Here is a 21800-nt window from a genome sequence, read left to right as displayed (position 1 = left end):
GATTAAGAAGCAACAGACGAGGAAGTTCCCTGGAGTCTCAGAAGCCTCTTTACTAAAGTCCTAAAACAGCTCCCTACCTTCTTCTCTTCCAAATCACCCACTGTTAGATCCCAGATCAATTGACCAGCGTCTGCTGGGGCTCTGCTTCCCACCTCACAACAGCTCTTGGTGGTCAGGAGGAAGTGGGCGGCTTAACTCAGACCTCCCTGGTTCCATTAGAATCCTGGCTCACAACCAGAGAAGCGTGTAAGAAGACAAGATATATTTGTTCTGTAATCGTGCTAATAACTGCCATTGGCTACAGTATTTATTTGTGGCAGAAGAGAGAGAACCATAATTCTTCCATGCAAGTTGACGATGTATTTCTCTAACTCTTCTAAAAGGTATCATCTCTGTGATGCTGAGATGAGTAGCCTTCACCCTGACTCCCCACTAGCCCATCTGTCTTTCAGTATTTTCTCCCTTCCTTCTAATTGCATGTAACCTTTAAAAATAATGAAAGCCTAGGTCCCATGGTGATTGGCTCCATAAATATCAAGGGCATTAAAACAAATAGATGTTTTCTTATTGACATTTTCATCCTCCCCATGCCTGGAATGCACTTTTTTTCTGACTTCCATCTCTTAGAATTTCTGTCTTCAAAGCTACAATTCAGGTGTCATATCATACTTGAGATCTTTTCTGTTCCCCCTTCCCATCCTTTCAATCCTTAGAACTCAACAGCCCTTGAAATTATTTTGTATCTGCCTATCGGTGTCCGGGTTGTAAAGTTCCTTGAGGGCAGGAACCATTGTCTTTTTTGACCAAAGTAGTGTTTAATCGGTGAATCAGTAAGCATTTATTAAGCGCCTACTGGGTGCTAGGCACCGTGCTAACTGCTGGGTATATAAAACCAAAAATGAAACAGACCTTTCCCTTGAGGAGCTTATATTCTGTTTGTAGAATTGAATTCATGGTTGTAGTTTTCCATTTTTGTCCTTTTGGCTGCCATGATGGGTGTAAGGTGGAATTTCAGAATTGCTTTCATTTACATTTCTCTAATTATTAGTGATACCATGATTGTTAGTTTAACTGCTCCATGCCAGTGTGCCCACCCTGCTGATCCTCTATGGGTCTAAGCTATCAGTGTGATTTTGTGATCTGGAAAGAATCCACATTGGTGTTTAGAAACAAGGTTCTCTAAGGCAAAGCCCCATTCTCCCCATACTAGTAATAGCTTTGTGTGGCTGGATAATCAGACCAGAAGGAATTATAGAGAAAGTAAATGATGCACGGATAATGTTCTTTATACATTAGAACATATTTTATTGCAAATACTCTTGAGTGTGAGCAAATGACGGTCTGTGAATGTGTCTCCATGGGGTACTCCTGGTAATCCTGCAAACTCTAATCTGTCTCTGCCTCCTCATCTTGGGTGACTCTTGGTCATGCCTTATGATCATTGGGAGCATTATAGATGTAGAATTAGGGGCCATCTAGTCTAACCCTCCTCTTTTTACACTTGGGGAAATTGTGGCCCCTCAAGTTTCTAAGTGACTTGTCCAAGGTAGCAAGCAGCAAAGCCAGCATTTCTACCCAGATCCTCGGACTTGGAGGATTACTCCTTTCACCATGCTATCCTGCCTAGAGATTCCACATAGAGGATCCACCCAGCATGATGAAGATCTTCCTTCATGTCTGTTGGCATCAAGTGGGTTCCAGAGCTCTAATTGCACCAGTTTTCTGCTATCCCTTTGTGCCATCATGACTGGTTCACTTTGTCCATTCATGTGGCTTTTTGACCAATATATTTTATGTTATCTATTTTTGTTACATAAAATAAGGTTTATAATTCCATTCATTAAGCCTTTATTAAATGCCTGGCACATAGTAGGTGATTAATAAAGCTTGCTGACTTCTTATTGTAGTCAGGACATTGTATTGATCTCTGGGGGTACAGATACAACCATGAAACAGCCTCTATCCTCATAGAACTTTATTTCTCTTGGGAGACACAATGTATATGGAAATAAATGTAATCCAAAGCTGAGTACAATAGGCCCAAGGAGGAACCAAGAGGACAGAAACACATTCCCAGGCAAGGTTTTGTGGAAGACATAGCCCCTGAGTTGGCCTTAAAGGAAGAGACAGATTTCGACGACAAAGATGGAGGAGGGAGTGCATGTTAGGTGTGACCGGGATGGCCCAAGTGAATGGATGGAGAGAGAAGGATGGATGAAATCATGAAAGAATGAGCTTTGCAGATTAGCTCAAGTGTAAAATGCATGAAAGGGAACAATAAGAATGATAATGTAGTTTTTGGGGAGTCCCTGAAGGTTTGTGACTTTGATTCTTGATACATTATTAGCCTCATTTTCCAGATGAGGAAGCTGGTGGGGGAGGTTAAGTGACTTGTCTGGGGTCACACATCTAGTGAAGGGTCTGAGGCAGAATTTTGACAAGGATTTTTCTCATTCCCAAGTCCATCACTATGGTGTGAAAAGTCTGAAAAGGGAAGCTGGATTCAGGGCATGGTGAGCCTTGATAGCTGATCACAGAGTTTATATTTTATACTAGAGAAAGTGGGAAGTCACTGAGGATTTTAGAGCAGGGGAATGATTTGGACAGGTCTGTGCCTTCAGATAGTTAGGACAGCTTTATGAAAAATGCGATGGAAAGAGAAGAAACCAGAGGCAGAGAGAGATCAGCATGGACCACACTCCAAGCTTTGGGTGATGAAGACCTGAGTTAGGGTCATAGTAGTATCAATGGAAAAATTCATTTTTAAAATAAAAATTGGCTTTTATGCCACTGGGCCTCATTCCTTTCTTCTCTTTATTTTTCCTTTAATTAACAAGAATTTATTTTTTCTTTCAGCTATCTCTCCTACACCATTGAAGAGGAAAAATAAAAGTAAAATCTAGTTAATAATCAAGCAGAGTTGAACAACAGAAAAAATTCTCACATTGTCCATGCCCAAAAATGTTTGTCTCCTCTTTCATCTTGAGTTTGTCACCTCTGTCAGGAGGGGAGTAGCCAGCTTCAGCGCTGGTCCTCTGGAACTGTGTTTGATTATTGCATTCGTCAGTGTTCTTAAGGCTGTTGTCTTTATAGTGTTGCCGTTAGCGCATAAATTGTCCTCCTGCTTCTGTTCACTTCCCGTGGTATCAGTTCACAAAGAGGTTTCTTGTAAACCAACCTCCTTCATCATTTCTTACAGTAAGACAGCATTCCATGACCTTCATACACCATTATTTAATCAGCCATTCCCTAGCTGATGTTTCTTGTTCTTTGCCACCAGAGAAGGAGTCGCCATAAGATTTTCATACTTCTCTTTACCCCAGTTCTGCTTTGACCTACAGCTGACCCAGAAGGCCGTCCACACCTGCTCAATCACAGGCTTCTTCTTTTATTCCTTTATAATGATACCCCATGGATGTAGAGGACCCCATTGGCCTTTTCCAACAACACTCATTGAAGTTGGTAACATATCAGAAAATGCTTAACAGTGTCCCCACACCTATCTGAACTCAGAAAACTGCAACCTCCATGAGAGGTTACTGTTCAAAAATAGCTACCCCCCTTCAGAGCATTTACTCACACGTTGTTGGGAGTGGAGAGGACAGGATGAATCTGAGAGGGAGAATGAACAGGATTAGAGACCCAGTGCACTGCTGTAATGAAGGCTGAAACTGCTTTCCAGGTGTGCTGCTTGGCCATTATGGGAACCATGATGCCCTCGGACAGACATAGAGATGTGGAGATGATGACTTCAGAGATCCTCATGATACAATGATGACAGATCTTGAGTTCAAACATTGCCCCCTCCCCTTTAAGGTCTAGGTATATACTGAGAAGTAATTACATATAGCTCTAATAGATTGTGATTTCACTGTTGTGCTGCTTCTCTTCAAAGATGCAAATGGCAGCCCATCCACACCTTCCCATCTTGTGTGACTCCTGTTCATGCCCCTGGAGTCTCACCACCTGGGGGACGGCCTGGTGAGGGGAGGCTTTCTCCTGACATCAGGAAAGTTGTCCCTTCTCCCTGACATATGAGCAAACATCTCTTCTGATCAGACATTTCTTCAATGACCCCCATTACTACCATTCTTTGTATTTCTAATTTTTTTCTCTATTGAAGTCTGCTTATACCTCCAGCCTCCATGCACGTTGCTGTTGCCTTCATGGTAGTCCTTCCTTTTAGCTCTTTGCAAACTAGTTCCTTGTCTCAGGTGGGAAACCAAGAGGGATCCACCTATGTTAACTAGTAACACCCACAGTGTCCAATGTGCACAGGCCTGCACTGTAGCCACCATTTCTCTTTCTGCTCCAGCCAGCTTGGATGCCTGGGCTTTCCCCTTTTGATAAATTATTAGAGGAGTGGTGAATATTTGAGTTGATAAGGAAAAATGAGGCTATAGTATATTGTCCCTCTTTGGACTCACTTGGGATATGAGGAAGAAAATGTTTCTGCCCTCAGGGAACTTACAGGCTAACTTTTACATATGACATGCTCCCAAGTATGATACAAGGTTCACTGAGCCAGGGGTGGAGTTATGATCCACATACATGTCTCTAGCACAGTTTGAGGAAGGATAGCTCACTTTCAATATGGGGAGGTTTCAGGTAGGAGGAAGTATCTGAGATGGTTTCCAAAGGAAGACAAGGCTATCAACAAGTAGAGATGAGGAAGGAGTGTATTTTTGATATGGGGCATGCCTTGTGCCATTGTATGGAGACAGGAGAGTTCAGAATGAGATCAGAAAACACTAGCAATCCAGCTTCGTTATCATATAATTTATGACTGGAGGGAGAGAGAGTGTGAAATAAGGCTGGAAAGGTAGGCTGGAGCCAGATGGAAGAGACCATTAAATGTCAGGTTCAGGGGGTTGTATTTTAGCCTATAGATAATGGGGTGCCATTGTAGTATTGTGATCAGGGGAATTTAATTGCTATTCTCAAAGGCAATGAATGTTGTCTGACAGGATGGATGAATTGGAAAGGGGAGAGCCTGGGAATGGGGAGCACGTTTAGATGGCTGTTACACTAATCTAGACAAGAGGTTAAAGAGGCTTTACCGGTGAGCAGAAGACAGAAAGGGGAGATATGGCCACCAGGGGTACCTGACTGGAGGTGGGAGTGAGGGAGGAAGGGGGAGGAGGCACAGAGCGCTCCAGGATAGGCTTGAAAATCTGGGTTAAGAGGATAATGGCCCATCAACAAAAACTGGGAAAATTGGTCTTGAAAAATAGTATCATCTCTCTTCGGTTGTTTTTGTTGTCTCATTTCTGGGTCAAAGATCACGTTTTCTTGGCAGAGACGGTGGAGGCAAAGTAGCAATTGAGCAGCTTGGCCTTCTCTGTTGTCAGTCAGTCATCATCCCATCCATTCCAAGCAAAGGTCTTTGCCCTTCTTTGATCTTCCAACAGAGCTTTAGAAAAGCCCTTTTGTTGACTGGTTTTCCTCCTCAGCCTCAGATCCTTCTAAAATTTAGCATTCCTGACACATTTTTATAAGGCCACGCAATGTTTTTGTTTTTGTCTTCCATTGTGTGCTCTTACTTATGTCTTCTTTACATTATTTTTGAAAAGTCTAATTTGGTTCATGAATTCTTGGTGCATCCACATCAATCTTTTTTATGCAATTCCCTCTTTTTTTCTTATCAAAATTGGAGTTTTTTGTGTGCCTTCAGAATTTCATGCTTAAGAGATTCAAATCCCTGTTGGATTGAATTTTCTTATACATTTTTAGCCCATCAGATTCTAGCTATCATTCCTCTGAATATTTGAAATTTGCCCTTCCAAAACTTGGGGAGGTTGGGCATCGTGTTTGTAATTCCTGATGCTGGGGAGGCTGAGGCTACTGGAACTCTTGAGGTCAGAGGTTATGACCTACAGCAGATTCTGCTAGTTGATCATCCATAGTAAGTATAGAATCACTGTGGTGAGCTCTTGGGAATGGGAGCCACCTGTGTACCCAAGGAGGGATGAGCTGGCTCAGGTCAGAAACAGAACATGTTCCTGTGTCAATCACTGAGGGAATTTATGAGTAGCCCATGGAGAGAGAGAGAGAGAGAGAGAGGGAGAGAGAGATTCAGTCTTTAGTGAGAGTGGACAAAGGGTTCAAATATGACTGTGGGATTTCTAGCATGGGTGAGCAGGAGCTTAGTTTGTTCAGGTTCTGGTTATGACACCTACTGGTTGTGTGGTCCTGGGAAAGTAATTTAATATTTCAGTGGCTCAGACAACTCTCTAAAACTTTATGTTGCCAATAAGGTGACAAAAATTCTATGATGTATGCCAGGCTTGTGATCGATTTCCTGCACTCTTCATTTATTTCTTCTTTCTGTCCTGGTGGTCTGTAGCATACTTTGATGACATGCGCACTTCTGTTTCTATTGTCTTTATCTCTATCCAAATGCTCTCCACAGAAGTGGAAAAGTGAATTTCCTCACTTTCCACTCTCCCCTATCTGACCTGGTGCCATCACTTGTAAGAGGCCTCAGACTGAGCTGGTTTCATTATCCAGTCTCATAAGAGAACCTTCGTGAATGGTTCTAAATACCTCCCAGTTGCCACAATTAATCTCTTTCTTACTTTGGTTTATAAGGGAGATGACAGATGTGCAGATGTATCATTGGAGCCCCAAACAGCAGAGGATTTCAGCAATAATGGAATTGATTTTAATCTGGGAAATTTCTTCATTTCTCCCTTGGCTTTTATCTGGGCAGTTCTGTGGTATAGGGGAGGGAACAATGACTTTAGAAGCAGAGGACCTGGGTTCAAATCCATGACTGACCACTAAATGTGGAGGCAGGGGCCCGTTCAAGCCAGAAATAGTTCTGGTTTCAATCATCTGGTCCCTGCTTAGTCACAGAATTTAGCAGAAAAATGAGCTCCTTCAGCCTCACAAACTGTTGGGCATCTGTTGCCAACACTCACCACTGCATTAAAATGGACTGAGAACATTTGGTTGTGCAGCAGGAGTCCTGATGGAATGACCAGCAGCAGCCAAGGAGCTTATGGGAATCTTAGCAGCTTTTCTAGAGCTGATCCTTGGCCTTAGATGCAGAACTGGTGAGTCACCATCTTCTAGGGAGACAAAGAGGGGAAGGCTGAATTTTTATTGATCTGACCTTGTCAAGGACAGGGCAGTATAAAATATTGATTACATATATAGATAAAAGTAACCTATAATGTGTCATTTTTTTTCCAAGTATACCTGAAGTAAAAGTAGGAACAGGGAAGAAAACTCGTGTGTGTGTGTGTGTGTGTGTGTGTGTGTGTGTGTTTGTGTGTGTGTGAAGTGGGGGGAGAGAGAGCAAAAGAGCAGTCTAATTTTGTTGGTATAAGGATGCCTCTCAGTGTGGGAACCTCCATCTACCAATACAGATTGCAACCCATGAGGTAGCATGGTAAAGAGTGCTGGATATGAAGTTGAATCATCAGGGTTCAAATCCCAACTCTAACTTGGTGTTCACCTTTGGAGCTTTCCCTTGGGGTTCAGTCTGGTTTATTGGTGACTATACAAACTATTCCACTCCTCCAGTCTGTGTCTACTGGTTGACTCTAGACACCAGACCATACTTTAGCTTCACATCCTATCCATCTCATCTCATCATCTCTGCAGATTCTGTCCCTTTCTGTCCCTGCAGAACAAAGCTCCCCTCCCTGGTTCAGTTTATCTAAATGCCATGTCTTCTCCTTTGAGAATGTAATATCCCTTAAGGTCAGGAATTATCTCTTAAAATCTTTCTATCTTCATAATTACCACAATGACCAACACAGAGTACTACTTAATAAATGCTCATTTACTCATCTGTGTTCCATATCACATGAATACAATCTTCAGAATTTATTTATAGGAGAAACAGATATCAAGGTTTGATGTCTGCAGGTTTTCAGATAATCAAGAATATTAATCAAAGAAACAGTCTCCTGGACTTGCAAGCTTATTCCTCCATCCTAAACCACCTTAAATTTCCTGGCCAAGTCCTTTGCCCCCAATCATTCTTTTTCAAGGTTGGCTTTAGAATATCCTTCTTCTCCCCAACCCAGAGTGAGCCTGCCATGTTTTCCCATAAAACATTCCCCACCCTCCTTCCCTTCAGAATTGAGAATCAACCACCTACAGGGCTCTTCTGTCCATTCAACAATCCCATACCTCTTCAGCCAATCAAGATCCCCTGCTCAGCTTCCTGTGCGACAAGCATGCAGTGTCTTTGAGTTGGAAGGGACTGAAGCAGTCACTCAGTCCCACCTGAGCAAGAACCCCTGCTACAAGTCAGCCAGCATTTATTGAGAACCACACAGAAGAAACAGTAGGTGCAACATTAATTTACTCAATCTCTCTAATCATCAGTTTACTCACTTATAAAGGAATAGTAATACTTGTACTACCTACTTCTTAGAGTTGTGAGGAAACGGCTTCATGAAACTTAGAGGACAGAAGAAACAGAGCTGGAACTAGGATGGGGGCAATTGGAGCTTTGTCTCAGAGCACTGATATCTAGAGGGTGTGTGCGTCTTTTCTGGAGCAGTTGGGAGGGCAGTGCCCATGCGCTTCACATCGTCTCCTACTATGCTATCCTCTACTAACCTACACAACATGGGATGATCCTGTTTTTTCATCCCACTCAGGGCCATCCCTAACTGCCCTCCCTCCCCATAGGTGTTGCCATGGTACCCTGCTCCTGGGACCCACCTCCTCCACCCTCCCTACCCCAGTTCCTTCAAGGGTGCAGACTGGACCTTCTGGGAGGAAGGAAGACTTCTCTGCTCTCAGTGTGACCCTGCATTCATGGTTAGATTGTCCTTTGCATAACTTTCTCCCCCTCCCCAAATGCTTTTGCACCAGATGAGAGAATTCTAATTTATGACTCTTTATAGAAATATGTTAAATTGCTAAGATTTTGGTGGGAGGGAGTGTGGTGAGCACTACATTTGTATTTGGAATCCAAAGACCTGGATTCTTTTTCTAGTTCAACAACTACTTAAGAAGCAGATCACCTAAAATCTCTGGCTCTCTTTCCTCATCTGTAAAACAAGGTGTTTCCCCTCCATTATCTCTAAAGTTCTAGACTTCCTATACTGTCGGATATTAGCTTGAGATTAAAGTAATACACAGAGGGAGGAACCAATAAGTCATGGTGGATGTTTGCAGACGTCTAGATCGCGACCCTAAGTATGGGGAGCACTTCATTATTGCATAACTGAAACAAGATTAAAAAAGATAATTTTTCTACTTCTCACCCGTCTTTCCTTGCTCCCTCAATTTCAGCCATATGGCAGCATGGAACCCTGCCAACCCTGTGGGTGGGGCTTGGGGCACAACCAAGTGGAATGTTCCTCTTTTCCTGGGAGATGACAGATTGCTTCTTTTTCGTCCTTCCCTTTTGCCATTGCACTTTTAGCTGCTTCTGATGTCCATTGTCTTTGTAGTATTGAATTGTTTTGTAATTATTTGTATTTATTCTTTATATGCTTCTTTCTATCTATCTATCCATCAATCTATCCACATATGCATTTGTCTATCCATCCATCCATCCATCCATCCATCCATCCATCCATCCATCCATCCATCCATCCATCCATCCATCCATCCATCCATCTATCGATCTATCTATCTATCTATCTATCTATCTATCTATCTATCTATCTATCTATCTATCTATCTATCTATCTACCTACCTACCTACCTACCTACCTACCTATCTATCTATCTATCTATCTATCTATCTATCTATCTATCTATCTATCTATCTATCTACCTACCTACCTACCTACCTATCTATCTATCTATCTATCTATCTATCTATCTATCTATCTATCTATCTATCTATCTATCTATACATTTATCTAACCATCAATACATCTATCTAGTTATCTATTCATCCATCCATCCATTTAACATCTAGTCATCTGAACATACGTCTATCTATCTATCCACTCATTCTTGTTGTCAATTCTGTTAGTATACAAACTCCTAGAAGGAACCTATTTCACTTTTGTCTTTGTATCCCCAGTACCTGACACACAGCAGGTGCCTATTAAATGCTTGTTCATACACTACTTGGCTTTTTTTAGCCCCAAGGAGTACTCAGTGGCATCACTTATAACTGACCAGTCTTGATTATCCCACAGTTTTACTTCTTGTTTGCCAACTAGGATTTCTTCATGACCAACAGTGCACACAGTTCAATACTAATATTATTTAGTGGATAAAATACTCTAGGGAAAAATACTATGCTGATGGCATGTTCTGTGTTCCTCCCAGCTTCATCAGGTGTGTGGCGTTCTCTTTTCAGGATGTCTGTAGCTCCTCCCAGCTACTGCTTTGTGGCTTTTCCCCCAAGGGCCAAGGATGGGCTGGTGGTGTTTGGGAAAAACTCAGCGAGGCCCAGAGATGAAGTCCAGGAGGTTGTCTACATTGCAGCTGCTGACCACGAACCTGAAAGCAAAGTGGAGGTGAGTGACATGGCATCCATGCCTTCTTTTGTGGTTTGTGGCTTTTTGTATTTCTTTTTCCCTTCTTTCTGGGCTGACTTAGCTCATGCCATTGTGACATTTTTCTGAGAAGCATGAGTGCTTGCCCAGCTGCCACCCAGACTTTTATTTGGTGCTATTTCTCTGGCTTGGGGTATTAAAAAGTAGTAGCCGATAAGTACAGCCATCACTCCCATGCTCTTGAAGAGGAGTGTGAACAGATTTCCTGATTCCTCAGGTGCAAATTTCATCAGCATCTAGGGGAAAGTTTCTGTTATTAGTTTCAGGAGAAACAGATCTCCCTAAATAAAGTATGTGGGACTGAGAATCAGGAGAGAGTTTGGTTTGAATTTTGGAGCTGGAAAAAAAATCCACTCCTGATTCAAGTGGGTTTTTATCTCCAGAGGGAATGGGAGAAAATTTTAGCAGAAAGACGTTCCTGGGCTTCAGAGGAATAATCTCAGAGCCACAGCAGGAAGAAGGGTGTGGCAAGGCTGTCATCTGCACCTAGTGCATTACAACAAGGTCTTGTCATTCTGGGCTTGGTGTGGGAATGCCTGTGTCCCATCACCCACACACCGAGGAATCTGGCTCATCCGTAAGGCACAGAGAGAGAGCTAGAAGGGACTTTGGCGGTCATCTTGTCCAATTCTCTCATTTTATAGGTGATGAATGGAGAACCAGACAGGCTGTGACTTCCTTAAGGTCATACAGATGGCATTTGGCAGGGTTGGGACTTGAACTCTAACTGGGTACTTTCTTCCACAGCATCTCCTTCCCTCCCTGAAGTTCAGTGACTTGAGAAAGTGCTTCAATAACATTTGATTTGATTATAAGCTCCTTAAGGACAGGGACTGTCTTTTACCTTTCTTTGTATCCCCAGGACTTATCCTGGCACATAGTAAGTACTCAATGAATGTTTATTGACTAACTGATGGATAACAGAGCTTTTTTAAATGTTTCTTTTAAATTTTGATTGAGTTTTAGGAAGAACTCCGTCCAACTCCAGGTTTTCATTCTGGTGAGAGGCAGAGTCGAAGGCTTTTGGGTCAAATCCCCAAGGTCCAGAGGTTATACTTATTTTTTGTTCTTGATTTTGTGTTTGTGCAGTAGCCCCTGAAAAGTCTGTTCCACATCAGGAGAAGCAAAAGAGCGAAGGGCATCATTGGCCTCCCTCGCCTTCTTTTTCTGAAGTTGGCATTCCTTCTTAGTTGAGTCTGAATGATGACTGCTTCAGCTGGAGCTCTGGTCTACCAGCCTCATCTCAAGTCTTCAGTTGGTTCTATGGCCAGAACCTTGGGGTTAGAAAGGACCTCTGAGGCATAAGAGAGTCCCTTCTGGGCGGACCCTGTTGACTCTTGCTTTCTACAACCAGGCTTACAGTGCCCTCAGTAGAGGGGTGTCTATCAATGAGTTAAGTCCTTGTCCAGGTATCCACTTTATATCTAGGGAAAAGCCCTGGGCCAGCCAGAGACATTGGGGGAAAACAAATCCTCAGTGAATTTAGGTGCTGAGAATACCATGTAAAGCAATGAGAATCAGTCAAAGCAAGATTTATTGCAAGTAATGGGGAAGAGGGGAAGAGGAGAGAGAGAAGGGGGCCCCACATACAACGCAGGCTTACACACTAACAGAGAGTGTAACTCATGCATGGGTAGTTCTGCGTTCAGGAACACAGATATATAGGAAGGAGGTACTCCTGCAGGAGGAGAGGGCTTTTTCCAAAGTGCCTTCTGAGAGTGGGATTCTTGTGCTATGACTTTAGGTGGCCCCCCTGGGGCTGACCAACTTGCATGTCAGGAAGTCAGGGCAATATATTATTGTATTATCAGGAAGAAAGCAAGATGATAGTAGACAAAGCATTATTTGGGGAACATAGTTGTACCAATCTTCAAAAAAAAACCCCAACTGTTTTTGTCAGCATTTTTCCATGAGTATTTCTAGAGTCTCCCTTAAGGAGAGCCTGTCCTGATGGACTCAAAACCATCAGGTCCAATCTTCTAACAATGGTTTCCATTCATAAATTCTGTAAACTGCAGCTTCCCTATGGTAGAGACATGGTTGATGTCAACATTTCATCTTGTGATATCGCTGCTTACAACTGGAATGACTGACCACCTTGTCTCTCATCAGTTTCACAAGGAGCTGGATAGCACTTCAACAGTACCAGGAATAATTATCCCTCCTCAGCCTCCCAGCCCAAAAACATTTCTGCGGGGGGCTTGTCCAGTAGCCCCCCTTCTCTCAGCTGCTTAGCCTTTCCTCAGTCCACAGCCTTGTGTGATCTCAAAACACCAATGAGAAAATAAAACAAAACAAGTTCTCTATGCAGAAGCGGGGAGATACCAGACTCTGCAGTCTTCTCTGTGGTTCTGAATGACCTTGGATAACCCATCAATAAATCGGCCTAGATTCATAGAATGTCAGTGTTGGATAGATTGGGACTTCCCTTGATAATATACCCAATGAGGAATCATCTAGCTTCTGCCTGATAACCTCCAATAAGGAAGGGGACCCAAGGCATCCCGGGCCACTTTTGGGTGGTGCTAGTTATTAGCATGACTCCTATATCAGGGCTAAAGTTGGCTCTTTGCAGTTTCCACCCATTGCTCCCAGGTCTTCCCTATTAGGCCAGGCAGACCAGAGCTATGGGATAACCCTTCAGAGACTGGAAGACACTTACTGGGCTTCTTTCCTTAAATCTTTTCTTCTTCAGGTTAAACACGCTCAGTTCTTTCTATCAATTCTTTTTTCAAATTAATTAATTAATTTGTTTTCAGCTTTCTACAATCACTTTCATAAATCTTCGACTTTCTCTCCCTCCCTCCCACCTCCCTCCCCGAGATGGCATGCAGTCTTATATGGGGTCTACTCATACATTGTTACTAAATACATTTTCACCTTAGTCATGTTGCATGGAAGAATTAAAATGAATGAGAGAAACCATGAGAAAAACCAAACCAAAACAAAACTCAAAACAATTTTCTACCAATTCTTATAAATGGCATGAACTGGACGCTGTCCAGCAGTGTCCTTCCTGGAATGTAGCCCCCATCCTGGTATCCAATGCTCTGGTATGATCAGGACAGAAAACTACCTGACCCAGAGTGTCAGTGTAACTTGTCATGGCTTTGCCCAGGGTGACAAAAAGCTCAGTGGTGATTCCTTCTCTTTCCAAGTCTGCCATCATTTCTAAAGCATCCCCTTGTGTCCTGTCATTGTTCCTCAGACCAAGAAGTTTGACGGGTTCTCAGACTGTTTCATAACGGCCCCGTTGGCAGTGCCAGGATTTTCTTCACCCGTCCAAGTACAGTAGGAATGACACAACGAGTGTTTTTTCATTCATTTAAACAAATCTATTGTCCCGATGTCTCCATTCCCCCTTTCACTGGGCAGTACCCAGGAATACTGGATGCTGGAATGTGGAAGGGGGAGGCCAGGGTTGTCATGAGCCCGTGGAATAATGAAGGACTTCCTCTGGAAGAATTGCCTTTTGTGTTTCTGGCCTCTGCTGGGCTTCATGACCTTTGTCCATCTGATTCTTCAGCTGTTTTCTGGCTGCTTTGCTTCACCATTCTCCAGGTGTTCATGGGCTCCTGTGCTGGAAGGAAACTCATACATAATCTCGAGTCAGTCCATCATTTTGGAGATGAAGAAATTGACTCCCAAAAAGTAACTTATCCAAGGTCACATAGTTGGTCAGGGTTTTCTGAGTGGTTTTAATCTTTATGTTGTGAGGACTTCTTAATTATTTGATTTTATTGCTGGCTATTAGGTTTGTGATTTTTCAAAATTACATTTATTATTTAAAAATTCCTTTCGATGGTCTCAAATATGAGTATATAAAAAAAGAACTTAAAACACACACCCACACATTCAGCTGATTCTCTTGATTCCTGGTCCAAGATTTTAGTGGGATATAAAGGGAAGAATATTGGCCCTAGAGTCAGATGACTTGGGTTCAAATCCCACCTCTGTTGCTTATCACCTGTGCAAAGTTGGACAGGCCGTTTTATTTCCCCCGGCCTCAGTTTCCCCGCTTGTAAATTGAGGGACATGGACCAACCCCTCCAACTCTGGAGCCACCAGTCTCTTTCTCTCATCATTTCCTACAAAGGTCACATCATAGAATTTAGAGTTTTCCTATTATTTATCAAAAACAATCCTGAATTATCTCTCTAAAGATTTTTTTTATAGGGAGATATCAAGTTATCATGGTGTTTCACGGTGTGATTATGTCCGTACATGGAAAATAAAGTGGGGGACTGATAATTTAGGCCCAGAAACCACTCTTGTCTTAGTGATCTCGGTATTTCAAAGCCAGTTTACCTAAGGCTTCTGGAGCTAGAAAGTATTATTGCTAGGCACAGACTGGGCCATTCCTTCATTTCCAAGCATAACAACCAGTAAAACTTGCTGTGGGGGGAGAGGGCACCCACGCCTAGTTACACTTCGAAGCATTTAGATGGCCCAGACATTCTTAGGGTGTGGCCTTTGGCATCCCGAGTCCTTGCTGCCTCCAGAAGCCCTCCCTGACCCCATTGTTGGAGACTGGATGGGTGTGATCACGGGATAGCTGCACAGTTTGAGCAGTTTTATGGGACTGATCTACCATAAAGAAGCTGAAATGGAGGGCTTGTGTCCCTCTTGGGAAAGATGAGGCAATCTAGGATTCTCAGGAAGACCTTTCCTTGTTTCCATTGGGAATGTTTTCTAGTTTATTATCTCAAGGCTTGGTGCTGTGACCTGGGAGGCAGATTTCTCGGTTTACATGTTAAGGGAATTTTTAGTTATTTCTTGTTGTTCTGTCATTCTCAGTCGAGTCTGGCTCTTGGTGATCCCATTTGGGGATTTCTTGGCAGATACTGGAGTGTTTTGCCATTTCCTTCTCCAGCTCATTTTCCACATGAGGAAACTGGGGCAAACAGGGTGACTTGCCCAGAGTCACACAGTTACGGTGTCTCAGGCCACATTTGAACTCAGATCTTCCTGACTCCAGGTCTGGCGTTCTATCCTCTGAGCCACTTTTAAAAATTATAAACTTGACCACTAATAAAAAGATTTCTTTTTCATTACAAATTTGAAAAAGAACATTTTCAAGATCAGAAATTCCTCCCACTTGAAGTTTCCACTTTCCAGGATGTTTTGCTTTGAGACCCCGTTCCTAGCAGGGTGCTCTGTGCCAAGGATACAACATATCATCTTTGTTGCCCAAACCAGCAGGTACAAAAGAGTCCTGAGACAGAATTTGTGGCAGGGTCTCGGGCTCCTGGAAGCCTCCAAGGAGCCAGCACCCTGTAGCTGGGGCCTCAGCACTCCTAGTCCTACATGCTCTGGGGTCACTGCTCTCCTCAGGGACCCTGACAAGCCTCCCGTTTGCACTGTTTCTTCACTGAGTCTGAAAAGGCTCCTGACCCCATCTTCCCCTCCTGCCCTTGGCACTTACCGGTGTGGGGAGATGCTGGGGAACATTGAGGGAAGGACTATTCATTTTTATGGCAGCTCTTTGTAAGTGTTCTTTGGTCTGCTTTCTTATTTACTCCCTTGTGACTGAGGAGCTTTGGGGTTAACTGAGTTAACAAGGAAAGACTTCATGGTTCAGAAGCTACAGACTGGGCAGGCTGGGCAAGGTTTGTGGGCAACGCCAAATGATGGTGTAAAGAGTTTGTACAATAAACAAAAGTTTAAAAGGAAATCAAATCCATTAGGGATGTTTTTAGTTCATTACGCCACTGAGGCTCAGCATGGTGACCTGGGAGGGAGATCTCTTGGTCACATGTTAAAGAGTTTTTAGATAAATAATTTAACTAACTTTAAAAAATAATAAACTTAACCACCAATAAAATGAAGAGTAAAATAAAAGTCCTTACAAAATCAGAAGTAAAATATCACACAAAGGTATAAACATTATAGTATATATGACTCTCTATATATACTACATATAAACTATAAATATAAATTTATATATAGAGAAAATGTGTATGTGTGTGTATGTAAAATACATGTGTATACGCACACACACATATTTATGTGTAAATGTATTAACAAGGCAGCACGGCATAGTTGAAAATAGACTGGATATGGTAGCCAAGGACCTTCGTTCAATTCAATTCAGGGAGCATTTAATGGATGGGAGAGTTAGCGAGGACTCATAAGATCAGCCTTGGCAGAAACACGGAACCTGGAAGGATTTCAGAGCCCCTGGAGCTCAGTGGCCATCTGGATAAAACCCTTGGATCCCAGCACCTACTAAGTGCCAGGCATTATGTTAAGCTGGGGATACAAAAAGAGATAAAAGTCAGTCCCTGCTCTCCAGGAGCTTAAAATCCACCTCACCACTCTCACTGACTTCCTCTGTGACCAGAGGCAAGTCTTCTCATTTCCTGGGCTTCACTTTCCTTTTTGGTAAAACAAAGGGGCTGCTCCAGCCAGCCTGTGGGGTCCCTCCTAGCTCCAAGGCTGTGATGCTTGCTTGGCATCTTTTTCTGAAGTTTATAAGACTGCTTCTGTTTGTGTCCAGCCCAACCATCCTCTACCCTTCACATCTCACCTCTGCACTTTGGCTGTTTCATCAGTACCTCAATGAGAAGGTATCCATGGCTTTATCCAGATGGCCGCTGGGTTCCAGGGGCTCTGAAATCCTTCCAGCTCTGAAGTTCTGTGTTTCTGCCAAGGCTGGTTTTACGAGTCCTCGCTAACTCTCCCATCCATAACGCATACTTTCCTTCCCTTGGTCACAGCACAGACTGGGTAACTGGCATTTAGCACCTCCATGACTTCTTATGGCAAAGGGCTGTCAAATGTATTGTCAGTAAGAGGCCTTTCCCCCTGGGAGGGAGGGATCTGTTTCTGGCTTCACCAGTGATGTCCTCTTCAAGAGCACCAGCCTTGCTGGACTCCATCCACAGCAGAGACTTTCCCAGCCAACTCTGCTTTAAAAAGAGCAACTCCAGACTTTTACAGGCTATAAACAAAGCTGTCCATGATCACTGTGTTTTTTCCACCCCTTTGTTTGGTCTGAACAGCACGTCCCATTGACATCACAATTTCTGAAGGGTTCTAGACCTAGGGGCCATGAGCTCATTTGTGGTTTTAAAAAAAAATATTTGGATATTTCATTATAATTGGTTTCCATGATAATTCTATGTATTTAAAAACATGGTTCTGAGAAGTCCATGGATTTCATCAGACTTGATTGACAGAAGAGGTCCTGACAGAAAAAGCTCAAGAACACCTGCTCTACAGCATCTGTGGTTTTCTTGATTTGTTTTGTCTTTGTCAACAAATCAATATATATATTGAGTACCTACTATGTGCCTAGTCTTGTGTTAGGCACTATGAAGGAATAAGAATAAAGTTTTGGACTTTACCTACCTATCATTCCTCCTAGAGGGTAAACTTTCTGAGGGTAGGGACTGGGTATTGTTTTCCCTTATATCTCTACCATTAAGCAGGGTCAAATTGCTCATAGTAGGTGGCTCGTAAGTGCTTATTGAATGAGAGTTGTTTGAAACCCAATAGTGAAACAATTAATTAACTCTTAAATACTAAAGTTTAAGCTTCTAGAGGGTGGGGAATTTCTTATTTATCTTTGTATCCCAGGTGCCCCCCTAATGCCTGGCACATAGTAGGCACTTAGTAAATGCTTGTTGATTGATTAAATGAGGAAGGAAAATGGAATTTCCCAGAAGGGAATATTTAGTGATAATAACAGGTTCAATAGAATGGGGGATGTGGAAGCCTGATTACAGGAATTTAAGAGGGGAATAGTGGCATAGGAAGTGGAGATATTTGTAGATGAGCTTTGGGAGGTTTAGGATTTAAAAGGAGAGAATTTGGATGGTAGTTGTAATGGACAAATCAAAGTTTGCTTTGTAAGATAAATGAGACTGGAGAATGTTTGAAAGCTGGGAGAGAGAGAGACAGAGAGAGAGAGAGAGAGAGACAGAGAGACAGAGAGAGAGAGAGAGAGACAGAGAGACAGAGAGACAGAGAGACAGACAGAGACAGAGAGAGACAGAGACAGAGAGAGACAGAGAGAGAGAGAGAGAGAGACAGAGAGAGAGAGAGAGAATAGAGAGGGGGAGGAGGGGTAATGGCTCACATTTATATAGTCCTTTAAGGCAGTATGTTTCAGGAGAGTCAGGGGACCAGCTGTGTGGCCCTGGGACCTCTGCCTTCCTCAGTTTCCTTATCTTTAAAATGGGGATAATGACAGAATCAAATGAGATCATATTTGTGAAATGTTTAGCACAGTGCTTGATACATGGTATTTAATAAATTCTTGATTCTCTCATTCCTATAAGATGGGAGATTGGTCTAGGTATCTTCTGAAATCCTTTCCTGGTCTATATCTACAAACTTAAGGTTCACAAAAATTAAAGATGCCAGAGATGAAGACAATCACTGACTTAGAATTGAAAGGTCATTTGCAAATGAGAGAAGTAAAGTCCATGAAAGGGGAGTGATTGGCATGATTTGCCCACGATCAAACCAGGGTAGGTGGTTACAAGTGGCTGCACAGAATTTGAACTCAGTTCCTCAGTGTCTTGATCCAGCATTGTGTCCTAAAGTAAGAATGATGTGGTAAAGGAAGTGAGAAATGGTGGGTCCAAAATCCTGGTGAGTTTTGTGTAGGAGAAGAGAAAGTTGAAGATGATGCCAGTGATGCCAGTGAAATCTAAGTTCTGGAAGGTCTGCCCAAGATGAAAGGGCTTTGTGGAGGCTCCTGACGATGATCTGTCCCTCATCTGATGCCTAGGCTGGCTCAGGGCACAGGGACAGCCCCAAGATGGCTGCCCAGGGATTCGTTTTTCAGCCAAAGTAACCCTCTAATGCTGACCACCCAGTTATAGAGGAGTCATGATCTGGATCTATCCTCATGCTATGGGAATCGTGGGTCCTCAAAATATTATCTTGCTTACCTAGTTTATGGCAAAAGTGCCACAGAAAAGTGTAGAGGCAGGCACCTTCAGGGATGGACATTTCCATGTTTGTCCTCTGCCTAGTTCATGGTTTGAGTATACACAGTGCCTGGCACACAGTCAGTGCTTAATAAAAGCTTATCAATTGATTGTAGGTGGAGTTAGGTCTCATTTATTTTTTTTATTATATTAAATTTATTTATTTAACTTTTAACATTCATTTTCACAAAATTTTGGGTTACAAATTTTCTCCCCTTTTATCCCCTCCCCCCCAAACACCAAGCATGCTAATTGCCCCTATGACCAATCTGCTCTCTCTTCTATCATCCCTCTCTGCCCTTGTCTCCGTCTTCTCTTTTGTCCTGTAGGGCCAGATAGCTTTCTATACCCCTTTACCTATATTTCTTGTTTCCTAGTGGCAAGAACATTACTCGACAGTTGATCCTAACACTTTGAGTTCCACCTTCTTTACCTCCCTCCCTCTCCACCCCTTCCCTTTGGAAGGCAAGCAATTCAATATAGGCCAAATCTGTGTAGTTTTGCAAATGACTTCCATAATAGTTGTGTTGTATAAGACTAACTATATTTCCCTCCATCCTATCCTGTCCCCCATTACTTCTATTCTCTTTTGATCCTATCCCTCCCCATGAGTGTCGACCTCGAATTGCACCCTCCTCCCCATGCCCTCCCTTCTATCATCCCCCCCACCCTGCTTATCCCCTTATCCCCCACTTTCCTGTATTGTAAGATAGGTTTTCATACCAAAATGAGTGTGCATTTTATTCTTTCCTTTAGTGGAATGTGATGAGAGTAGACTTCATGTTTTTCTTTCACCTCCCCTCTTTATCCCTCCACTAATGAGTCTTTTGCTTGCCTCTTTTATGAGAGATAATTTGCCCCATTCAATTTCTCCCTTACTCCTCCCAATATATTTCTCTCTCACTGCTTGATTTCATTTAAGATATGATCCCATCCTCTTCAATTCACTCTGTCTCTGTGTGTGTGTGCATGTGTACATGTGTGTGTGTGTAATCCCACCCAGTACCCAGATACTGAAAAGTTTCAAGAGTTACAAATATTGTCTTTCCATGTAGGAATGTAAACAGTTTAACTTTAGAAAGTCCCTTATGACTTCTCTTTGCTGTTCACCTTTTCCTGGTTCTCTTCATTCTTGTGTTTGAAAGTCAAATTTTCTTTTCAGCTCTGGTCTTTTCATCAAGAATGCTTGAAAGTCCTCTATTTCATTGAAAGACCAATTTTTCCCCTGAAGTATTATACTCAGTTTTGCTGGGTAGGTGATTCTTGGTTTTAGTCCTAGTTCCTTTGACTTCTGGAATATCCTATTCCATGCCCCTCGATCCCTTAATGTAGAGGCTGCTAGATCTTGTGTTATCCTGATTGTATTTCCACAATACTTGAATTGTTTCTTTCTAGCTGCTTGCAATATTTTCTCCTTGACCAGGGAACTCTGGAATTTGGCCACAATGTTCCTAGGAGTTTCTCTTTTTGGATCTCTTTCATGCGGTGTTCTGTGGATTCCTTGAATATTTATTTTGCCCTCTGGTTCTAGAATCTCAGGGCAGTTTTCCTTGATAATTTCATGAAAGATGATGTCTAGGCTCTTTTTTTGATCATGGCTTTCAGGTAGTCCCATAATTTTTAAATTGTCTCTCCTGGATCTATTTTCCAGGTCAGTTGTTTTTCCAATGAGATATTTCACATTATCTTCCATTTTTTCATTCTTTTGGTTTTGTTTTGTGACTTCTTGGTTTCTCATAAAGTCATTAGCCTCCATCTGTGCCATTCTAATTTTGAAAGAACTATTTTCTTCAGTGAGCTTTTGAATCTCCTTTTCCATTTGGCTAATTCTGCTTTTGAAAGCATTCTTCTCCTCATTGGCTTCTTGAACCTCTTTTGCCAATTGAGTTAGCCTATTTTTCAAGGTGTTATTTTCTTTGACATTTTTTTGGGTCTCCTTTAGCAGGGAGCTGACCTGCTGTTCATGTTTTGACTTCATGTCTCTCATTTCTCTTCCCAGCTTTTCCTCCACCTCTCTAACTTGATTTTCAAAATTCTTTTTGAGCTCTTCCATGGCCTGAGCCCATTGGGTGGGCTGGGACACAGAAGCCTTGCCTTCTGTGTCTTTGCCTGATGGTAAGCATTGTTCTTCCTCATCAGAAAGGCAGGGAGGAAATGCCTGTTCACCTAGAAAGTAACCTTCTATAGTCTTATTTCTTTTCCCTTTTCTGGGCATTTTTGCAGCCAGTGACTTGACCTCTGAATATTCTCCTCACACCCACCTCGCCTCCTGATCCTCCCAGCCAGCGTTTGGGGTCTGAGATTCAAATGCTGCTTCCAGCCTCAGGGCTTTTGGCGGGGGCAGGGCTGCTATTCAGTGTGAGATTAAGTT

At 42.6% G+C, this 21800-nt stretch overlaps 1 protein-coding gene across 2 annotated transcripts in view; it reads left to right on the top strand.

Moving 5' to 3' along the window:
- Window positions 1-21800, top strand: part of SCRN1 (secernin 1) — a 61349-nt gene that overhangs the window by 10348 nt on the left and 29201 nt on the right. Inside the window, exons 1-2 of one of the 2 annotated variants that reach the window (XM_072651043.1) lie at window positions 8677-8784; window positions 10289-10448. In XM_072651043.1, coding sequence (XP_072507144.1) covers window positions 10290-10448 — 159 coding nt within the window. In that variant the 5' untranslated portion in view covers window positions 8677-8784; window position 10289. Of the gene's footprint in view, window positions 1-8676; window positions 8785-10288; window positions 10449-21800 lie in introns of those variants that run through there. The other variant, XM_072651042.1, reaches the window with a different exon arrangement.

The sequence above is a fragment of the Notamacropus eugenii genome, chromosome 3 (assembly GCF_028372415.1).
Source record: "Notamacropus eugenii isolate mMacEug1 chromosome 3, mMacEug1.pri_v2, whole genome shotgun sequence".
Classification (NCBI taxonomy): Eukaryota; Metazoa; Chordata; class Mammalia; order Diprotodontia; family Macropodidae; genus Notamacropus; species Notamacropus eugenii.
This window is presented reverse-complemented; position numbering and strand designations above follow the sequence as displayed.